The 22,687-nt window shown below is 42.4% G+C and overlaps 1 protein-coding gene across 3 annotated transcripts in view; it reads left to right on the top strand.

Annotated features, from left to right (window-relative positions):
* Nucleotides 1–22,447, top strand: part of LOC130358262 (NACHT and WD repeat domain-containing protein 2-like) — a 45,342-nt gene extending 22,895 nt beyond the window's left edge. For all 3 annotated transcript variants that reach the window (XM_056561237.1, XM_056561238.1, XM_056561235.1), the window contains exons 2-7: nt 1,033–1,121; nt 1,321–1,437; nt 3,979–4,182; nt 14,042–14,171; nt 16,213–16,742; nt 18,641–22,447. In XM_056561237.1, the coding sequence (XP_056417212.1) occupies nt 1,033–1,121; nt 1,321–1,437; nt 3,979–4,182; nt 14,042–14,171; nt 16,213–16,742; nt 18,641–22,348 (4,778 nt within the window). In that variant the 3' untranslated portion in view covers nt 22,349–22,447. The remainder of the gene's footprint in view (nt 1–1,032; nt 1,122–1,320; nt 1,438–3,978; nt 4,183–14,041; nt 14,172–16,212; nt 16,743–18,640) is intronic.
* The last annotated feature ends 240 nt before the right edge of the window (nt 22,448–22,687 follow it).

The raw sequence follows: 22,687 nt of genomic DNA on the forward strand, positions 1-22,687 counted from the left end.
GCAGCGCTCCGGTCACGTCCTCTGACCCGGGGCGCTGCGATCCCGCTGCCAGCCGGGATGCGATTCGCGATGCGGGTAGCGCCCGCTCGCGATGCGCACCCCGGCTCCCCTACCTGACTCGCTCCCCGTCTGTTCTGTCCCGGCGCGCGCGGCCCCGCTCCCTAGGGCGCGCGCGCGCCGGGTCTCTGCGATTTAAAGGGCCACTGCGCCGCTGATTGGCGCAGTGGTTCCAATTAGGGTAATCACCTGTGCACTTCCCTATATTACCTCACTTCCCTTGCACTCCCTTGCCGGATCTTGTTGCCTTAGTGCCAGTGAAAGCGTTCCTTGTGTGTTCCTTGCCTGTGTTTCCAGACCTTCTGCCGTTGCCCCTGACTACGATCCTTGCTGCCTGCCCCGACCTTCTGCTACGTCCGACCTTGCTTCTGCCTACTCCCTTGTACCGCGCCTATCTTCAGCAGCCAGAGAGGTGAGCCGTTGCTAGTGGATACGACCTGGTCACTACCGCCGCAGCAAGACCATCCCGCTTTGCGGCGGGCTCTGGTGAAAACCAGTAGTGGCTTAGAACCGGTCCACTAGCACGGTCCACGCCAATCCCTCTCTGGCACAGAGGATCCACTACCTGCCAGCCGGCATCGTGACACTCACATGACTACTGGTGATCAAACGTTTACATTTCTTAAAGTAACAACACTCAAATATATTTTACAGTATAACACATGGCAGAAAATATATATTCATAAAGGGAAAGGTGTCAGGGGCCCAGGGGACACTGCAGGGAGGCTGCCTGACAGGGCAGCCAGGGTACAGGGGTAACACCTCCCATACTGGGCCACCACAAAAGGTTTGCAGCTAATATTGCACTATGTATCTTGATGCGTTGTTAAATACAGTCCTGCCTTCAGGCCGCGGGGTCAGGCAGGGAGCAGTGTCCTATAACTCACAATATGGCGGCCTACATCTAAGGGATGCATGAGTAGGTTATGTAGAAAATATGTAGAGATTTATTGCCCTGTTATGAATTTTGCTCAGATTCCATGAAGGCGAGAGCTGCTCTGCGCAGAGAGGTCTTCTCAAAGCTGCGGGACCACTGCCGCCATGTGCATGGGATGGAGTTTCAGGTAAAACCATATAATAACTGGTCAAAGGTGGAAATGAGTGCGCTGATCCGAAATAATAGAGCAACTTATAAAGAACGTGAGATCAGATGTCATTGGGCTTCATGGACGACTCCATTGTTATTCATTTCCCTCTGTTGATTAATGTAGAAGGTATATATATATTGTCATAAATATGTCGTCTATATATCTTTCCCTTTAGGTTTTAGATGGTTATCATGGAATCCATCCTGTTGACTTTTACAGTACAAAAGTTCGACAGATTCGCATGCAGCTTCTGGAGGAATGTCTGGGGACCTCAGCCGGGCCCTGCTTTGTGGTAAGGAAAGGGCAATGCTCCAGAGAGTGGGGTTACTGTAAAGGGGGGATTGTCCACAGACATCAATGCAAGTTTATGAGCCTCCTGAACAAAGAGTCACACAGAGGGGTCTTGCCAGGAAAACTAAAACTATGTAAAATAAATCTGGTATGTAATCTATTTGAGGACAACATATGACAAAGGGGAGGACAGTATGCTTGGGGAGATATAGTTCACACTTTTCTTTTAGGACTCCTAGAGAAAGCCTGTGAGTCCTGCTTCCCCCACCCACTCATAGAGAAAGCCTATGAGTCCTGCTTCCCCTCCACTCATAGAAAAAGCCTGTGAGTCCTGCTTCCCCTCCCACTCATAGAGAAAGCCTGTGAGTCCTGCTTCCCCTCCCACTCATAGAGAAAGCCTGTGAGTCCTGGTTCCCCTCCACTCATAGAGAAAGCCTGTGAGTCCTGCTTCCCCCATCAGCTCATAGAGAAAGCATGTGAGTCCTGCTTCCCCTCCACTCATAGAGAAAGCCTGTGAGTCCTGCTTCCCCTCCCACTCATAGAGAAAGCCTGTGAGTCCTGCTTCCCCTCCCACTCATAGAGAAAGTCTGTGAGTCCTGCTTCCCCTCCCACTCATAGAGAAAGCCTGTGAGTCCTGCTTCCCTTCCTCTCATAGAGAAAGCCTGTGAGTCCTGCTTCCCCTCCCACTCATAGAGAAAGCCTGTGAGTCCTGCTTCCCCTCCCACTCATAGAGAAAGCCTGTGAGTCCTGGTTCCCCTCCACTCATAGAGAAAGCCTGTGAGTCCTGCTTCCCCTCCACTCATAGAGAAAGCCTGTGAGTCCTGCATCCCCTCCCACTCATAGAGAAAGCCTGTGAGTCCTGCTTCTCCCTCCACTCATAGAGAGAGCCTGTGAGTCCTGCTTCCCCTCCACTCATAGAGAAAGCCTGTGAGTCCTGCATCCCCTCCCACTCATAGAGAAAGCCTGTGAGTCCTGCTTCTCCCTCCACTCATAGAGAGAGCCTGAGTCCTGCTTCTCCCACCACTCATAGAGAGAGCCTGTGAGTCCTGCTTCCCCTCCCACTCATAGAGAAAGCCTGTGGGTCCTGCTTCCCCTCCCACTCATAGAGAAAGCCTGTGAGTCTTGGTTCCCCTCCACTCATAGAGAAAGCCTGTGAGTCCTGGTTCCCCTCCACTCATAGAGAAAGCCTGTGAGTCCTGCTTCCCCTCCCACTCATAGAGAAAGCCTGTGAGTCCTGCTTCCTCTCCACTCATAGAGAAAGCCTGTGAGTCCTGCATCCCCTCCCACTCATAGAGAAAGCCTGTGAGTCCTGCTTCTCCCTCCACTCATAGAGAGAGCCTGTGAGTCCTGCTTCTCCCACCACTCATACAGAGAGCCTGTGAGTCCTGCTTCCCCTCCCACTCATAGAGAAAGCCTGTGAGTCCTGCTTCCCCTCCCACTCATAGAGAAAGCCTGTGAGTCCTGGTTCCCCTCCACTCATAGAGAAAGCCTGTGAGTCCTGGTTCCCCTCCACTCATAGAGAAAGCCTGTGAGTCCTGCTTCTCCCTCCACACATAGAGAAAGCCTGTGAGTCCTGCTTACCCACCACTCATAGAGAAAGCCTGTGAGTCCTGCTTCTCCCTCCACTCATAGAGAAAGCCTGTGAGTCCTGCTTCTCCCACCACTCATAGAGAGAGCCTGTGAGTCCTGCTTCTCCCACCACTCATAGAGAAAGCCTGTGAGTCCTGCTTCTCCCACCACTCATAGAGAAAGCCTGTGAGTCCTGCTTCTCCCACCACTCATAGAGAAAGCCTGTGAGTCCTGCTTCCCCCACTCACTCATAGAGAGAGCCTGTGAGTCCTGCTTCTCCCACCACTCATAGAGAAAGCCTGTGAGTCCTGCTTCCCCCACCCACTCATAGAGAGAGCCTGTGAGTCCTGCTTCTCCCACCACTCATAGAGAAAGCCTGTGAGTCCTGCTTCCCCCACCCACTCATAGAGAGAGCCTGTGAGTCCTGCTTCCCTCCACTCATAGAGAAAGCCTGTGAGTCCTGAAAGCCTGTGAGTCCTGCCTAGGTGTCTTATAAGTAGCAAATGGAAGCAGGACTTCCTGGTAGCAGCTTTTTACATGAAAATGTAGCACCTCCTTACCATGCTGCCCTCAGATAGAGACATACGGACGGACTGAACATTATCTCCTGTACATACATGAACCTCATTACTACACACTGCAACCTAAAAACTTTTATAAAGAAAATTAGATATTTTAAAGCTCTGTAAAACCTTATTTTAATATATATACATATATATATAGTAAATTTGAGTAGACGTATCAGTCCAGAGATGCAGATGCAAAATCATAAAATGTTGCAGTATCTTGTAATGACCTTTTTTATTGGACTAACAGAATTTTGTAGAGAAGCTTTTGGGATTCCTCCCTTTATCAAGTCATAAGCAAATCTAATCTCACAAGCAGAAGACACAGGTTACATCTCACAAATATACAGGGGATAGGACAATTTAGAATACATTTTAAAATACAATTTAGATGTGATGTTTTCTAGGCTCTAATCGGGGAGGAATACGGTCAGCCCTGTCTACCTACAGACATCGAGTGTGAGGAGTTTGAGAAGATTCTACACATTGCTGAGGAAAATAAAGTCTGCACAAGGGTTCTCCAGACCTGGTACCTTCGAGACGAAAACGCCATCCCACCAGCCTATACTCTGCTGGATAAGGGGGAACAATTACACTGGGAACCAGGGCAGGTACTAGTCTCTATAAACTTGGGTTCGAGTCAGAAAAAGTCATATAATACTGCATTCTACATACAAAAATGTAACTACTATAATGCTGCTGCTATGCACAAGAATATAAATACTATAATACTGCTCCTATATACAAGAATATAACTACTATAATACTGCTCCTATATACAAGAATATAACTACTATAATACTGCCCCCTATATACAAGAATATAACTACTATAATACTGCCTCCTATATACAAGAATATAACTACTATAATACTGCTCCTATATACAAGAATATAACTACTATAATACTGCTCCTATATACAAGAATATAACTACTATGATACTGCTCCTATATACAAGAATATAACTACTAAAATACTGCTCCTATATACAAGAATATAACTACTATAATACTGCTCCTATATACAAGAATATAACTAATATAATACTGCCTCCTATGTATAAGAATATAACTACTATGATACTGCTCCTATATACAAGAATATAACTACTATGATACTGCTCCTATATACAAGAATATAACTACTATAATACTGCTCCTATATACAAGAATATAACTACTATAATACTGCTCCTATATACAAGAATATAACTACTATAATACTGCTCCTATATACAAGAATATAACTACTATAATACTGCTCCTATATACAAGAATATAACTACTATAATACTGCCCCCTATATACAAGAATATAACTACTATAATACTGCTCCTATATACAAGAATATAACTACTATAATACTGCTCCTATGTACAAGAATATAACTACTATAATGCTGATGCTATGCACAAGAATATAAATACTATAATACTGCTCCTATATACAAGAATATAACTACTATAATACTGCTCCTATATACAAGAATATAACTACTATAATACTGCTCCTATATACAAGAATATAACTACTATAATACTGCTCCAATATACAAGAATATAACTACTATAATGCTGCTCCTATATACAATAATATAACTATTATAATACTGCTCCTGTATACAAGAATATAACTACTATAATACTGCTCCAATATACAAGAATATAACTACTATAATACTGCTCCTATATACAATAATATAACTACTATAATACTGCTCCTATATACAAGAATATAACTACTATAATACTGCTCCAATATACAAGAATATAACTACTATAATACTGCTCCTATATACAAGAATATAACTACTATAATACTGCTCCAATATACAAGAATATAACTACTATAATACTGCTCCTATATACAAGAATATAACTACTATAATACTGCTCCTATATACAAGAATATAACTACTATAATACTGCTCCTATATACAAGAATATAACTACTATAATACTGCTCCTATATACAGGAATATAACTACTATAATACTGCTCCTATATACAAGAATATAACTACTATAATATTGCTTCTATATACAAGAATATAACTACTATAATAATGCCTCCTATATACAAGAATATAACTACTATAATACTGCTGCTATGCTCAAGAATATAACTACTATAATACTGCTCCTATATACAAGAATATAACTACTATAATACTGCCCCTATATACAAGAATATAACTACTATGATGCTGCTCCTATATGCAAGAATATAATTACTTTAATACTGCTCCTATATACAAGAATATAACTACTATAATACTGCTCCTATGTACAAGAATATAACTACTATAATGCTGCTCCTATATACAAGAATATAACTACTATAATACTGACTCCTATATACAAGAATATAACTACTATAATACTGCTCCTATATACAAGAATATAACTACTATAATACTGACTCCTATATACAAGAATATAACTACTATAATACTGCCTCCTATATACAAGAATATAACTACTATAATGCTGCTCCTCTATACAAGAATATAACTACTATAATACTGCTCCTATATACAAGAATATAACTACTATAATACTGCTGATATACACAAGAATATAACTACTATAATACTGCTCCTATGTACAAGAATATAACTACTATAATACTGCTCCTATATACAAGAATATAACTACTATAATACTTCTCCTATATACAAGAATATAACTACTATAATACTGCTCCTATATACAAGAATATAACTACCATAATACTGCTCCTATATACAAGAATATAACTACTATAATACTGCCCCTATATACAAGAATATAACTACTATAATACTGCTCCTCTATACAAGAATATAACTACTATAATACTGCTCCTATATACAAGAATATAACTACTATAATACTGCTCCTATATACAAGAATATAACTACTATAATACTGACTCCTATATACAAGAATATAACTACTATAATACTGCTCCTATATACAAGAATATAACTACTATAATACTGACTCCTATATACAAGAATATAACTACTATAATACTGCCTCCTATATACAAGAATATAACTACTATAATGCTGCTCCTCTATACAAGAATATAACTACTATAATACTGCTCCTATATACAAGAATATAACTACTATAATACTGCTGCTATACACAAGAATATAACTACTATAATACTGCTCCTATGTACAAGAATATAACTACTATAATACTGCTCCTATATACAAGAATATAACTACTATAATACTTCTCCTATATACAAGAATATAACTACTATAATACTGCTCCTATATACAAGAATATAACTACCATAATACTGCTCCTATATACAAGAATATAACTACTATAATACTGCCCCTATATACAAGAATATAACTACTATAATACTGCTCCTATATACAAGAATATAACTACTATAATACTACTCCTATATACAAGAATATAACTACTATAATACTGCTCCTATATACAAGAATATAACTACTATAATACTACTCCTATATACAAGAATATAACTACTATAATACTGCTCCTATATACAACAATATAACTACTATAATACTGCTCCTATATACAAGAATATAACTACTATAATACTGCTCCTATATACAACAATATAACTACTATAATACTGCTCCTATATACAAGAATATAACTACTATAATACTGCTCCTATATACAAGAATATAACTACTATAATACTGCTCCTATATACAACAATATAACTACTATAATACTTGGTGGTGATAGTAACTTCCTGCTTGTGGCACATTAGTATTTGTGAGGGGAAAACTTTTCAAGATGGGTGGTGACCATGGCGGCCATTTTGAATCCAACTTTTGTTTTTTCAATAGGAAGAGGGTCATGTGACACATCAAAACTTATTGGGAATTTCACAAGAAAAACAATGATGTGCTTTTGTGGTGTCCCGGCACCGGATTGCATCCGTTGCCTTGTGGTGAGGTCCCCAAAGTCAGAGTCTCTAGGTGTAGGTGGGGTCCTCATCCTTAGTTAGCCCCTTGTCACCCCTTTTGTAATTAAAATTATTTAAATTTAATATGTATATATTTACATAGTAAGTGTACTTGCCTAGTTAGTGTCGCAGGACCTGCGGGTCATGTGATGCGTTCCAAAGACTCTATGGTTTCTGTGTATAGGACCTTTGGAGGAAGTCAGGTGTTCACCCATCAGGCTATGTAACGGTGAGTGACAACTGACCATGGACCAATCCAAAAGGGCCCCGCCCCTGCCCATATAAGGGCGCGGCGGCCATGTCTCGCTCTCTTGTTCCTGGGCTGTTGACAGGGAAGGATCTGCGCTGCTGTCATCAGTGAGTTTAGGCCCGAGCCTTGCAGCGACGGCTGATCTTTACTAAACTGTGAGTGTAATCAATCCCTACGCACTCTGCAAGATCACCGGACCATATCTAACCCCTAAATCCGGACGGATCTTCGCAAATTACCCAAAATTCTAAGACTTATATAAAAAGTCAAGGTCCGCAACAACTGTCAGTCACTGAGGTGTATGGAGACTGTATTAATGAGACTGTTACTGTTCATTGGATGTACCGCAAGTCTTTAAGTAAAGTTTATCCAAGTTCAAGTTCAACTATCTTGTGGACCTTCAGTCATTATATGCATGCACCTATCGTTACTGGGAAGGGCGGCGATAGGCCGGAGAATTACCTCAGCATACTAGCCCTCAGCCTGGCGTCACGAGTGATAGGCTTAACCTTAACCCCTGATATACTGAAGCAACAACCTGACTACACTACCCCTACCCCAGAGGCCTACCACACTTGATTTTAACGTAACTTTATTCTTTCATGAGTTATTTACAAGTTTCTGACCACTTATAAAATATGTTCAATGTGCTGCCCATTGTGTTGGATTGTCAATGCAACCCTCTTCTCTATATACTACTATATACTACTATATACACCGCAGGAGAAATTCTAGCACAGGCTTCCAGTATCCGTATACACTGCTATATACTACTATATACACCGCAGGAGAAATGCTAGCACAGGCTTCCAGTATCCGTATACACTGCTATATACTACTATATACACCGCAGGAGAAATGCTAGCACAGGCTTCCAGTATCCGTATACACTGTTATATACTACTATATACACCGCAGGAGAAATGCTAGCACAGGCTTCCAGTATCCGTATACACTGCTATATACTACTATATACACCGCAGGAGAAATTCTAGCACAGGCTTCCAGTATCCGTATACACTGCTATATACTACTATATACACCGCAGGAGAAATGCTAGCACAGGCTTCCAGTATCCGTATACACTGCTATATACTGCTATATACACCGCAGGAGAAATGCTAGCACAGGCTTCCAGTATCCGTATACACTGCTATATACTACTATATACACCGCAGGAGAAATGCTAGCACAGGCCTCCAGTTTCCGTATACACTGCTATATACTACTATATACACCGCAGGAGAAATGCTAGCACAGGCTTCCAGTATCCGTATACACTGCTATACACTGCTATATACACCGCAGGAGAAATGCTAGCACAGGCTTCCAGTATCTGTATACACTGCTATATACTACTATATACACTGCAGGAGAAATGCTAGCACAGGCTTCCAGTATCCGTATACACTGCTACATACTACTATATACACCGCAGGAGAAATGCTAGCACAGGCTTCCAGTATCCATATACACTGCTATATACTACTATATACACCACAGGAGAAATTCTAGCACAGGCTTCCAGTATCCGTATACACTGCTATATACTACTATATACACCGCAGCAGAAATGCTAGCACAGGCTTCCAGTATCCGTATACACTGCTACATACTACTATATACACCGCAGGAGAAATGCTAGCACAGGCTTCCAGTATCCATATACACTGCTATATACTACTATATACACCGCAGGAGAAATGCTAGCACAGGCTTCCAGTATCCGCATACACTGCTATATACTACTATATACACTGCAGGAGAAATGCTAGCACAGGCTTCCAGTATCCGTATACACTGCTATATACTACTATATACACCGCAGGAGAAATGCTAGCACAGGCTTCCAGTATCCGTATACACTACTATATACACCGCAGGAGAAATGCTAGCACAGGCTTCCAGTATCCGCATACACTGCTATATACTACTATATACACTGCAGGAGAAATGCTAGCACAGGCTTCCAGTATCCGTATACACTGCTATATACTACTATATACACCGCAGGAGAAATGCTAGCACAGGCTTGCAGTATCCGTATACACTGCTATATACTACTATATACACCGCAAGAGAAATACTAGCACAGGCTTCCAGTATGCGTATACACTGCTATATACTACTATATACACAGCAGGAGAAATGCTAGCACAGGCTTCCAGTATCTGTAGTTTCAGGTGCTGCACATCTCGTATCTTCACAGCATAGACAATTGCCTTCAGATGACCCCAAAGATAAAAGTCTAAGGGGTTCAGATCGGGAGACCCTGGGGGCCATTCAACTGGCCCACGACGACCAATCCACTTGATGTGTTTCCCTCTTTATGCACTGAAGCTGCACATTCGCTGAGTTTTTCCAGCAAGATGGTGACCACCACATTATGGGTGCCAGGTCCGAGCATTCCTAGATGAACAGTTTCCTGGAAATTGGATTGGTCGTCGTGGGCCAGTTGAATGGCCCCCAAGGTCTCCCGATCTGACCACCTTAGACTTTTATCTTTGGGGTCATCTGAAGGCAATTGTCTATGCTGTGAAGATACGAGATGTGCAGTACCTGAAACTACGGATACTGGAAGCCTGTGCTAACATTTCTCCTGCGGTGTATATAGAAGTATATAGCAGTGTATACGGATACTGGAAGCCTGTGCTAGCATTTCTCCTGCGGTGTATATAGTAGTATATAGCAGTGTATACAGATACTGGAAGCCTGTGCTAGCATTTCTCCTGCGGTGTATATAGTAGTATATAGCAGTGTATAGGGATACTGGAAGCCTGTGCTAGCATTTCTCCTGCGGTGTATATAGTAGTATATAGCAGTGTATACGGATACTGGAAGCCTGTGCTAGCATTTCTCCTGCGGTGTATATAGTAGTATATAGCAGTGTATACGGATACTGGAAGCCTGTGCTAGCATTTCTCCTGCAGTGTATATAGTAGTATATAGCAGTGTATATGGATACTGGAAGCCTGTGCTAGCATTTCTCCTGCGGTGTATATAGTAGTATATAGCAGTGTATACGGATACTGGAAGCCTGTGCTAGCATTTCTCCTGCAGTGTATATATAGTATATAGCAGTGTATACGGATACTGGAAGCCTGTGCTAGCATTTCTCTTGCGGTGTATATAGTAGTATATAGCAGTGTATACGGATACTGGAATCCTGTGCTAGCATTTCTCCTGCGGTGTATATAGTAGTATATAGCAGTGTATACGGATACTGGAAGCCTGTGCTAGCATTTCTCCTGCGGTGTATATAGTAGTATATAGCAGTGTATACGGATACTGGAAGCCTGTGCTAGCATTTCTCCTGCGCTGTATATAGTAGTATATAGCAGTGTATACGGATACTGGAAGCCTGTGCTAGCATTTCTCCTGCGGTGTATATAGTAGTATATAGCCGTGTATACGGATACTGGAAGCCTGTGCTAGCATTTCTCCTGCGGCGTATATAGTAGTATATAGCAGTATATAGGATACTGGAAGCCTGTGCTAGCATTTCTCCTGCGGTGTATATAGTAGTATATAGCAGTGTATACGGATACTGGAGGCCTGTGCTAGCATTTCTCCTGCGGTGTATATAGTAGTATATAGCAGTGTATACGGATACTGGAAGCCTGTACTAGCATTTCTCCTGCTGTGTATATAGTAGTATATAGCAGTGTATACGGATACTGGAAGCATGTGCTAGCATTTCTCCTGCGGTGTATATAGTAGTATATAGCCGTGTATACGGATACTGGAAGCCTGTGCTAGCATTTCTCCTGCGGTGTATATAGTAGTATATAGCAGTATATAGGACACTGGAAGCCTGTGCTAGCATTTCTCCTGCGGTGTATATAGTAGTATATAGCAGTGTATACGGATACTGGAGGCCTGTGCTAGCATTTCTCCTGCGGTGTATATAGTAGTATATAGCAGTGTATACGGATACTGGAAGCCTGTGCTAGCATTTCTCCTGCGGTGTATATAGTAGTATATAGCAGTGTATAGGATACTGGAAGCCTGTGCTAGCATTTCTCCTGCGGTGTATATAGTAGTATATAGTAGTGTATACGGATACTGGAGGCCTGTGCTAGCATTTCTCCTGCGGTGTATATAGTAGTATATAACAGTGTATACGGATACTGGAAGCCTGTGCTAGCATTTCTCCTGCGGTGTATATAGTAGTATATAGCAGTGTATACGGATACTGGAAGCCTGTGCTAGCATTTCTCCTGCGGTGTATATAGTAGTATATAGCAGTGTATACAGATACTGGAAGCCTGTGCTAGCATTTCTCCTGCGGTGTATATAGTAGTATATAGCAGTGTATATGGATACTGGAAGCCTGTGCAAGCATTTCTCCTGCGGTGTATATAGTAGTATATAGCAGTATATAGAGAAGAGGGTTGCATTGACAATCCAACACAATGGGCAGCACATTGAATACATTTTATAAGTGGTCAGAAACTTGTAAATAACTCATGAAAGAATAAAGTTACGTTAAAACCAAGCACATCATTGTTATTCTTGTGAAATTCCCAATAAGTTTGATGTGTCACATGACCCTCTTCCTATTGAAAAAACAAAGGTTGGATTCAAAATGTCCGACTTCAAAATGGCCGCCATGGTCACCACCCATCTTGAAAAGTTTCCCCCCTCACATATACTAATGCGCCACAAACAGGAAGTTAATATCCCCAACCATTCCCCTTTTATTAAGGTGTCTCCATATAAATGGCCCACCCTGTAGATTAGAGGGGCCTCGGGGTTACATTGTAGATATAGAGGGGTCTCAGGATTACACTGTAGATTAAATGGGTCTCAGGATTACACTGTAGATATAGAGGGGTCTCGGGATTACACTTTCTGTTAGAGGGGTCTCAGAATTACACTGTAGATTCGAGGGGTCTCAGGCTTACACTGTAGATTAAAGGGGTCTCAGGATTACACTGTAGATAGAGAGGGGTCTCGGGATTACACTTTATGTTAGAGAGGTCTCGGGATTACACTGTAGATTAGTGGGGTCTCAGGATTACACTTTATGTTAGAGGGGTCTCGGGATTACACTGTAGATTAGTGGGGTCTCGGGATTACACTGTAGATTAGTGGGGTCTCGGGATTACACTGTAGATTAGAGGGGTCTGGGAATTACACTGTAGATTAGAGGGGTCTCAGGATTACACTGTAGATTCGAGGGGTCTCAGGATTACACTGTAGATTCGAGGGGTCTCAGGATTACACTTTATGTTAGAGGGGTCTCGGGATTACACTGTAGATATAGAGGGGTCTCAGAATTACACTGTAGATTAGAGGGGTCTGGGAATTACACTGTAGATATAGAGGGGTCTCAGAATTACACTGTAGATTAGAGGGGTCTCGGGATTACACTGTAGATATAGAGGGGTCTCAGGATTACACTGTAGATTAGAGGGGTCTCGGGATTACACTGTAGATTAGAGGGGTCTCGGGATTGCACTGTAGATTAGAGGGGTCTCGGGATTACACTGTAGATTAGAGGGGTCTCGGGATTACACTTTATGCTAGAGGGGTCTCGGGATTACACTGTAGATTAGAGGGGTCTCGGGATTACACTTTATGCTAGAGGGGTCTCGGGATTACACTGTAGATTAGAGGGGTCTCAGGATTACACTTTATGTTAGAGGGGTCTCGGGATTACACTGTAGATATAGAGGGGTCTCAGAATTACACTGTAGATTAGAGGGGTCTCGGGATTACACTGTAGATTAGAGGGGTCTCGGGATTGCACTGTAGATTAGAGGGGTCTCGGGATTACACTGTAGATTAGAGGGGTCTCGGGATTACACTTTATGCTAGAGGGGTCTCGGGATTACACTGTAGATTAGAGGGGTCTCGGGATTACACTTTATGTTAGAGGGGTCTCGGGATTACACTGTAGATATAGAGGGGTCTCAGAATTACACTGTAGATTTGAGGGGTCTTGGGATTGCACTGTAGATTAGAGGGGTTTTGGGATTACACTGTAGATTAGAGGGGTCTCGGGATTACACTGTAGATTAGAGGGGTCTTGGGATTACACTGTAGATTAGAGGGGTCTTGGGATTACACTGTAGATTAGAGGGGTCTCGGGATTACACTGTAGATATAGAGGGGTCTCAGAATTACACTGTAGATTAGAGGGGTCTTGGGATTACACTGTAGATTAGAGGGGTCTCGGGATTACACTGTAGATTAGAGGGGTCTCGGGATTACACTGTATACCTCTGCTATGGGGTCATGTATTTTGGGTTTGTCCGCAGATCTCAGATCACCCTGACTCGCTGCATGTGGCTTCTCAGGAAATCCGACAGATCTTGGGGGCCATTGTTCCGCTATGTGTGCAGAAAGGGATTCTGGGAGAGGACCAGGCACAGAAGTATTTCACATCAGGTAATATTCAGATTTACTCCCTAAATTCATGTAACATGTACGGGACTACTTACAGAAAGCGCTCTATCGCCACCACATGGCTCATCTTTTGGAAGTGCAGTCCTGCAGGAAAATATTCTGGAATTTCTTCACCCAAATGTATTTTTAGGGAAAATATTGATCATTCGTGAGATATTGTTGTCATATTAAATAATTTTTTCCCCCTCTGGCCTTATCAAAAAATGTCCAGAGGAAAAGTTGCTGAGTTGCCCATAGCAACCAATCAGATTACTACTTTCAGTTTTCAGAGGCCTTTTCAAAAATGAAAGAAGCGATCTGATTGGTTGCTATGGGCAACTCAGCAACTTTTCCTCTGGACAGGTTTTGATAAATCTCCAACCTTACTATAAGTGGGCGGTGGTCTTAAACTGTAGCCCTCCAGATGTTGCAAAACTTCAACTCCCAGCATGCCCGGACAGCCAACGGCTGTCCGGGCATGCTGGGAGTTGAAGTTTTGCAACATCTGGAGGGCCACAGTTTGAGACCACTGTTAAATGAAAGAAGCGATCTGATTGGTTGCTATGGGCCACTCAGCAACTTTTCCTCTGGACATGTTTTGATAAGGCTGCGTTCACATCACGATTTCTCCATCCGACTTGAGTACATGATTTTTATAGCTTAAAATCGTATGAAATCGTATATAAAGTCGGATCCCTTGACCTCCATTAAAAAATGGGATCCATTACACACATCTGATTTGATCCGCTTCCGATTTCACACGATTTTTGTTCGGGTCTGAAATTGGGGTTGACCATGATTTCAGACCTGAACAAAAATCGTGTCAAATCGGATGTGTGTAATGGGTCCGATTTTTTAATGGAGGTCAATGGATCCGACTTTATATACGATTTTGTGGTGTCATCCTATGCGGTACCTTTATATATAAGTCCCCATAGCCAGAGTCCCTAGGACGTCGGGATTCTTCTGAACTAGCCCGCCCCTAGTCACCTCTCATCTAGGTATTAGTTATCTAATAATTCTTCAGGATTTGTATATATATAGGATTGTACAAGTGTATATAAATGGTTAATTACCTATGCATAGCGTAACAGGGCCTGCGGGTCACGTGACCGGGTGAACTCTATGGTTTTATGCTTGAGGACCTTTGGAGGTTCCTGAGACATTTATCTCCCATCACTCCTTGTAACGGTGAGTGACAGTTGATTGGACCAATCCAGAACGGCTCAGCCCCTGCCCATATAAGGGAGCTGCAGCCATTAATCTCTCTCTTGTTCCTGTGCAGCCAAGCAAGCAACAGCTCTTTCCTCGTGGGCTGTTGAGAAGGATCTGCGCAGCTGTCATCAGTGAGTTTAGGCCTGAACCTTGCGGCGACGGCTGATATCTGCTAAATTGTGAGTGTGTCAATCCCTAAACACTCTGCAAGATCACCGGACCTTATCTATCCCCTAAATCCGGACGGATCTTCGCAATATTCCCTAATTCAGAGACTTTTATGAGAAGTCAAGGTCCGCAACAACTGTCAGTCATTGCACTAGATAGAGACTATATTCCTGAGACTGTTACTGTTCATTGGATGTACCGCAAGCATTTAAGTAAAGTTATCCAAGTTCAAGTACCTTGTGGACCTTCAGTCATTTTATGCATGCACCTATCGTTACTGGGAAGGGCGGCGATAGGCCGGAGAATTACCTCAGCATACTAGCCCTCAGCCTGGCGTCACGAACTATAGGGTTAACCTTAACCCCTCATCTACCGAAACAACACCCCAACTACCATACACCCCCCAAGGGCTACCACAATTTCATATGATTTTAAGCTGTAAAAATCGTGTACTCAAGTCGGATGGAGAAATTGTGATGTGAACGCAGCCTAAATCTCCCCCATAATCCTTGTAAGGAAACTGCCTAGAACTTTTTCTTCGATAAAAAATAAATAAAAAAAAGATCCCTCTTCCCCCCTGCAGAATATAGGGCCACCGGTTGCATGTATGATATGAAATAAAGCAGCAGACATTACCATTTTATTCAATTGTGTTGTTTAGCCCTTGAAGATGAACTTTTATTCGCCCTACAAAAGGCTCCGAAACGTGATGCGCAGAGAAGCATCTGCTACATACACAAGGTGCCCTATAAAGCCATACAGAAACAAAGAGGGCTCTCCGAGGGTTACTCCAGGCTGTGCCACCTCCGAGACGTCTTCCTTCCAGCCCTGTCTTACTCTGAGGGTCTGCACGTCTACAGCACCACTACAACGTGCGACATCAAAGTGGGCTACACGGAGGAGAAGGAGCAGGTCTATGTGGAGGGGCTCTGCAGACAGTTCCATGGAGACATGAAGAAGATCATTGATGATCACGCCAGGAGGTGTCCCAGACCCCTAAATAATGGCTCTGAGGATGTTCTTCATCACCTTTCCATATGTACCATGTATTCAGGCCTGCAGGAATATGAGTTCAGAGAGGAAGAGAATATAAGACGGTATATTCTGTATGATGAGTCCGGGAAACTGCTGGTTGTGTCCGGGGAATCGGGCTGCGGGAAGACGCTACTTCTGGGATCTTGTGCGAAGAAGGTAAAGTAACGACTCGAGAATCAATGTCAAGACTCCTCCTTGACAAGACGTTGAGATGGTCACCATCCACACTCTATACACCACATCCACCTAAAGACACATATGCCATAGAGTTAGCCCATATGGCTGTCATGTGGCCGCTAAAAAGAGAGAAGGTGAAGGTTGGTCCAATCTCCTTTCTGATTGAGTTGTAAGACTCTGTGAAGGATTCACAGGAAAGGACATGCTCATTCTATTATAGGTGCCATTACCCAGTACTGTAAGCGGGAACAGTTTAATCCTTGTTATGTGGCCCTATTCAGGGCTCAAGTCCTGCAGGAACTCATGGGAACAGAGTTCCTGCACTTTTTCCACAGCAGGAACGCAGTTCCCATTAGTAGGAGTCCTGCAGGACACGCCCTTAAAGGGGTACTCTGCCCCTAGACATCCTATCCCCTATGCAAAGTATAGGGGATAAGATGTCTGATCGCGGGGGTCACCCCTGTGATCTCGGATGCGGCACCCCAGACATCCGGTGCATGGAGCGAGCTTCGCTTTTTGACGAATGACTGGTGATACGGGGCAGAGGCATGTGACGTCCCAGCAATGCCCCTTCAATACAAGTCTCCGGCGCTGCACCCAATGCTCTAAACGAATGCCAAGTGCAGCAGGGAGAACGTGGGGGACCAGCGGCGGGACCCCCAGGATCAGACATTTTATACCCTATCCTTTGGATAGGGTATAAGATGTCCAGTATCCCTTTAAGTGGAAATCTTGGGTGAGTCCCCACACTTTTTATTCCCAGGACTTGACCCCTGGCCCTATTCCTTCATGGGCAACCTCCTATTTTTTCATTAAATAAGCAGTCATTCCTGCCCCAACCTCTTTCAACCTCTCCTACATTCTTCATAGTTTTCCCATGTGCCCTAATCTACTTCCGTTGGATCTTTCCCTAGAGGAACTCTCCATGAAACACTGCCCAGGGTCAGAAGGTGCGATGTATATCATTGGTATCCACTGAAACCCACCCCTTAGGCCCTGTCCTAGGCTTAACACAAGGTAATAGTTTTCCATTCCTGAGGTGTTTCATTAACCCCCTTCCCACTATATATTGTGCATGTATGTCTGGGACGGCTTAGAAATTGGGCCTATCGGTAAATCGTAAAATGTTAGACAAAAGTCAAAATTGCTGTTTTTTTTTTTTTACTATTTGGACTTATCTCCCTCCCAAAAAGTGATCAAAAAGTCCCATCCACTCCAGGTTAGTCCCAATAAAAAGTACAACTCACCCCACAACAAAACAAGCTATCACACATGGAGAAAAAAAATGCATGAGAGTCAGAATAGGCCAAAACTAGGCAAATGTAAAAAAAAAAAAAAAAAATAATAATAATTGAAACTTTTTTTTTTAGTAGTAAAAATCTAAATTTATGACAATTTTGTGTGATCATATTGACCCACAGAGAAAATTTTACATGTCCTATGCACTCTACAGTGACCTCCAAAATTCAAAAGACAATGGCCTAGTTTTGTTTTTTTTATATGCCACACCAATCTTTCTCATTACATTATGTGCTGCATAAAATGGCATTGCTTTTGTAAGTGGAGATGTAAAAAAAAAAAAAAAAAAAAAAAAAAATTGCCATCCCCAAACAGATGCATCAGTTAAGGGTCAAGTCAATTCTTGTCTCCCCACTGGTTATTTATGCCCCAACCGTATCTTTTTTGTCTTCCTCATTCACCTTGTCTTATTCCATGGGCTGACATGGTGGGTCAGAATTGTCACTAAGGTCAGATCTGACCCGGGCATTTGTATTCATGTAGGTTCCCTCAGATTGTCTACTTTCCTCCTGACCGTGACCCCAGCAGATGTGCGTATGTATGTGCTTAAAATCTAAACTACTTCTTTATTCTTTCAGGTGCGTTTATGGCTCGGAGACTCGGATCCCGCAGTTGTTATTCGCTTTGTTCCCCCCTTTGGCGAACCTTTGACTCTGCGCAGTTTACTAATGGGGCTATGTCAACAATTGTCCAATATTTACAAGGTGCCCGTTCAGGCCTATGTTGATGATATGACCATGTTGGTAGAATGTTTTTGTGGCCTCCTTCTCATACCTTCTAAGCAAAGACCTCTGATCCTGATACTAGATGGGGTTGAGAACTTGATACATTGTTGCAACGCAGAACCCTTTTGGTGGTTGCCGTCTTCTCTTCCACAATTTACCAAGATAATTTTATCTATAACCGAGGACAAGTGTGTAAACGAAAACCAAGGGAGCCATGGAGACCAGGTTCTGCTCCTTCATGTGAAGCCAACCAGAAAGGAATGCAATGACAACTTGACGATAAAGTTGTTGAATAATCGGAGGAAAATCACTTCAGGTCAACAAATTTATGTCAACAGATCCATGGGAAGCCACACTTCTCCACTGCAGATGCTCCTGCTCTTTAAGGAAGTCAAGGGATGGAAATCCCACCACGATGTTGATAGTCAACCCCTTGGGGAAAATGCTTATCAGTCAATGGAAAGATTTTTCCAAAAACTTGAAACAAAGTATGGATATGAGTTTATTTCCAGGATACTGAGTTACATCACGCTGTCTAGATCTGGGATAGGAGAAGTTGAGCTTGTGGATGTACTGTCAGCTGATGACATATCCCTCACCCAGCTATATCATGTCCAGGACACTGTGGGGGTTTTGAGGATACCGGACTGGCTCATTGCTAATATCCTACATGACTTGAAGGACTGCATTGCCTACAGGGTTGTGATGGGACACAGATTACTATGGTGGACAAACAGACTTTACCATAAGTTGGCGGCTCAACGATATCTGAAAAGTCAAGAAGTAATTTGTAAGCTACATGCAAGTATGTGCGACTATTTTGGGGGCCGCTGGGCAAATGGAAGAGCTAAGTTGATATCTGCGAACCAAAGAAACAACCTACAAGCAAAAGAACAGCACTTCAAATCCATTTCTTCCGTGGTCCGTGGGCTAGCAAAAATTTATGTTAACCGTAAACTTCCATCTCAACCATGGTCTTTCATTGGTCAACGTATGGCCATTTACAATATACGAAAGGCCTTTGACCTACCTTATCACCTGAAAGAATCTGGCAAACTGGTCAATCTCTATAATGATGTACTGATGGTGGTGCCATATTACAAGACCCTCCTAAACACTGGTCACATAAATACATTGATCAGTACTGTAGAAGACGCAGCCAAAATATTGGAGAGGAACGAAGTTTACCTCATCTGTGACATACTCAAAGAAACAAGGTGTCTTCTGAATGAAAATCCCAATGGCTTTGAGATAATCATGCAGTCAAAAATGGTTCCCCTCACATCTCTTTATCCTTGCCTGTCAAAGTTTGCCAAACATATATTTAGTGAGGCCATGAAAAGTTCTTTCCTGATCATCTTGAACTCAGCCCAACTCGTGTTGCCACCTACTAAAGTTGAGTTCCAAGAGTCGTCAATTGTTGTCACCATGTTGGAGATGACGACAAAATCTCAACTACTCATAGTACTTCAAAGTGGTGGCATTTACACTTGGAGCAGAAAAAACAATCCATCTTTGGTATATCAACTACCAAAGGACATGAAGGTCACTAATGCTGCTTTAGAAAACAAGGATCTACATCTGGCTCTTTTCACCAATCGACAGTCAATTGTCCTTGTTGACTGCTCATCTTGGACTTTTCTCAAAGACATTTGTGATGGTGTCCAAGAAGCCCAGCTGATCCCTCAAAGTCATCTCCTGTCTCAGTCAATGCTTTTTGTGTGTTTTGTTAATTCTCCACTGATCAGAATTTACAGTGTTCCTTCTGGTGATCTTCTTAGAGAGGTCCCATTTGCCCAAAATATCACTTATTTTGCCTGTGTTGGAAACGGAGACAATATTGTCATTGGTCAAGCAGATGTGATTATTGTTTATGATGATGGTTTTGTATCAGAAAAAATTTCTTTGCAGGTTGAAGCTTCAAAAAATGGTATACAGGATGTGTATATCCATGGATCAGATGTATACGTCATCGATATAGCAGGTCATCTCAGGATCTGGAACATAGCAGATCCTTCTAAGCCAGAACTTTCAGATGAACATTATTCCAATGAAGTCTACACTAATGTGATATCTACAGAATTTTCCACTAAGCACCTACTAATATGTAAGATGACAACACTTGATGTATATGAAACTTTAACATTAGAAAAAAATAGTTTCAAACCTCCTCATAAAGACAAATTTCTTTCTTGTGCTCTTTCTCAGAGTGGAGAACAAGTCATTGCTCTTTTAGAGAAAGTCCCATCGCTCTTTGTTTGGAGCATACAGAATGGACAATGTATTTCGATGATTGATGTTCAATTGGACACTGTAACACAACTAACCAAGAGCCCTCAGCTAAATTTATTGGGGGCAATAACTCAGAACAATTCTGTATTATTGTGGGATTTGAAAGCTATTGCCAGCCCAACAGCCTACTATAAGACGGGAAACCCAATAAGATCAATAGTCATTGGCTCAAAGGAAGGCAACGCTTACACATCCGATGGTTCAGATGTGGTTTGTCAATGGGACATCCCTAGCTCTAAAATGAAGGCCCTTTTCAAGCATAGCGATCCAGTCGAAATTATGCGTGTAACCTCCAATGGAGACTTTCTTATAACATCAGTCACATCAGAAATCTATGTCTGGGAAACGGATACAGAAATCAATAGACACCGCATCCAATGTAAGTCTGTTTCTCAGTTGCTCATTGTTCCGCATAATAATTTTGCGGTCACGCTGTGTAATGATGGGGTTTCTAGAGTATGGAAGCCCATAACTGGGGCTACAGTTTGCAAGATACGGACTCAGCTTAGCCAAGCTGTGGTTACGGAGGAGGGAACATTTGTTGTAGGCCTCAATGGCAATAGACTCTTAGCCATCAGTTTATGGTCTGGTTTTGTCAGTAAAGAATTCAGCTGTAATCATGACCATGACTCCATTGTGGCTTTTCGGTGTCTCCGTAGCAATCCAGATTTTGTTGTCTTTATGACATCAAGTGCAGAAATTTACACGTGGAACATAGTAGAGGAAACCTTCTGCCACTTCTCCAAGGTCTCTATCCCATTACCAGTCCTCAGATGTTTCTTTGAAGTCTCATCTGATGGAGATATTATAGTAATAAGAGTAGGTGAAGAAGTCAACGTAGTACGTGCCGTTGACCGCAAACAATGCATCTTGTATACCTCTACCTCAATTCTGTATCAACATTTGACTAGCGATGGTCAGTACTTCATTTATGTCCTTCACAACAACCCTGTGAGTCACTGTGACTGTGACTTCCATGGGAACCCAACTCTCAATGTACTAGAAATCATTAATGGAAGACGGGTTGGCCATTGTCACCTTGGTAAAATGCCCTGTGCCATGACAGTGTCAGATGAAGATGGGACAGTCTGCATTGGATTTGCAGATGGCACCCTTGGCCTCTACTCAATAGCTGGAAAGTGGAAAGAAAATAAAAAGATTGAAACTTTTCTTACTTTTAGCAATAAGAACGAATCCAATGAGGAAGCATCTCCATTAAATATGTATGAGGGGAAAACACCTGTGGAGATAATATGGAACGAGTCCTAACTCCATCCTTGAATGTTTGGGAGATGAAGAAACTCTGTCGGACAAACAATAGTGTTTTATAATACAGATGATGAACAATGGAGATGACGGGAAGAGTCCTTGGGGTTAAATAAAATGTCTGTTTTTAGATTTTCAGAGTTTTTTATCTAGCCTTTCATCCGCACATCCACCATCTCTTGGCATTTCCAACTCAAAAACATTTACAGTGTCCATCCCTTGTTCACGTATATACCCTGGTTACACTACTTCAACTTCCACCATTGGGGTCCACCATAGGCGTGCGCACAGGGTGTGCCGGGTGTGCCCAGGCACACCCTAATCACCGCGGCCGTGGAGCAA

This window comes from Hyla sarda, chromosome 2 (assembly GCF_029499605.1).
Source record: "Hyla sarda isolate aHylSar1 chromosome 2, aHylSar1.hap1, whole genome shotgun sequence".
NCBI lineage: Eukaryota > Metazoa > Chordata > Amphibia > Anura > Hylidae > Hyla > Hyla sarda.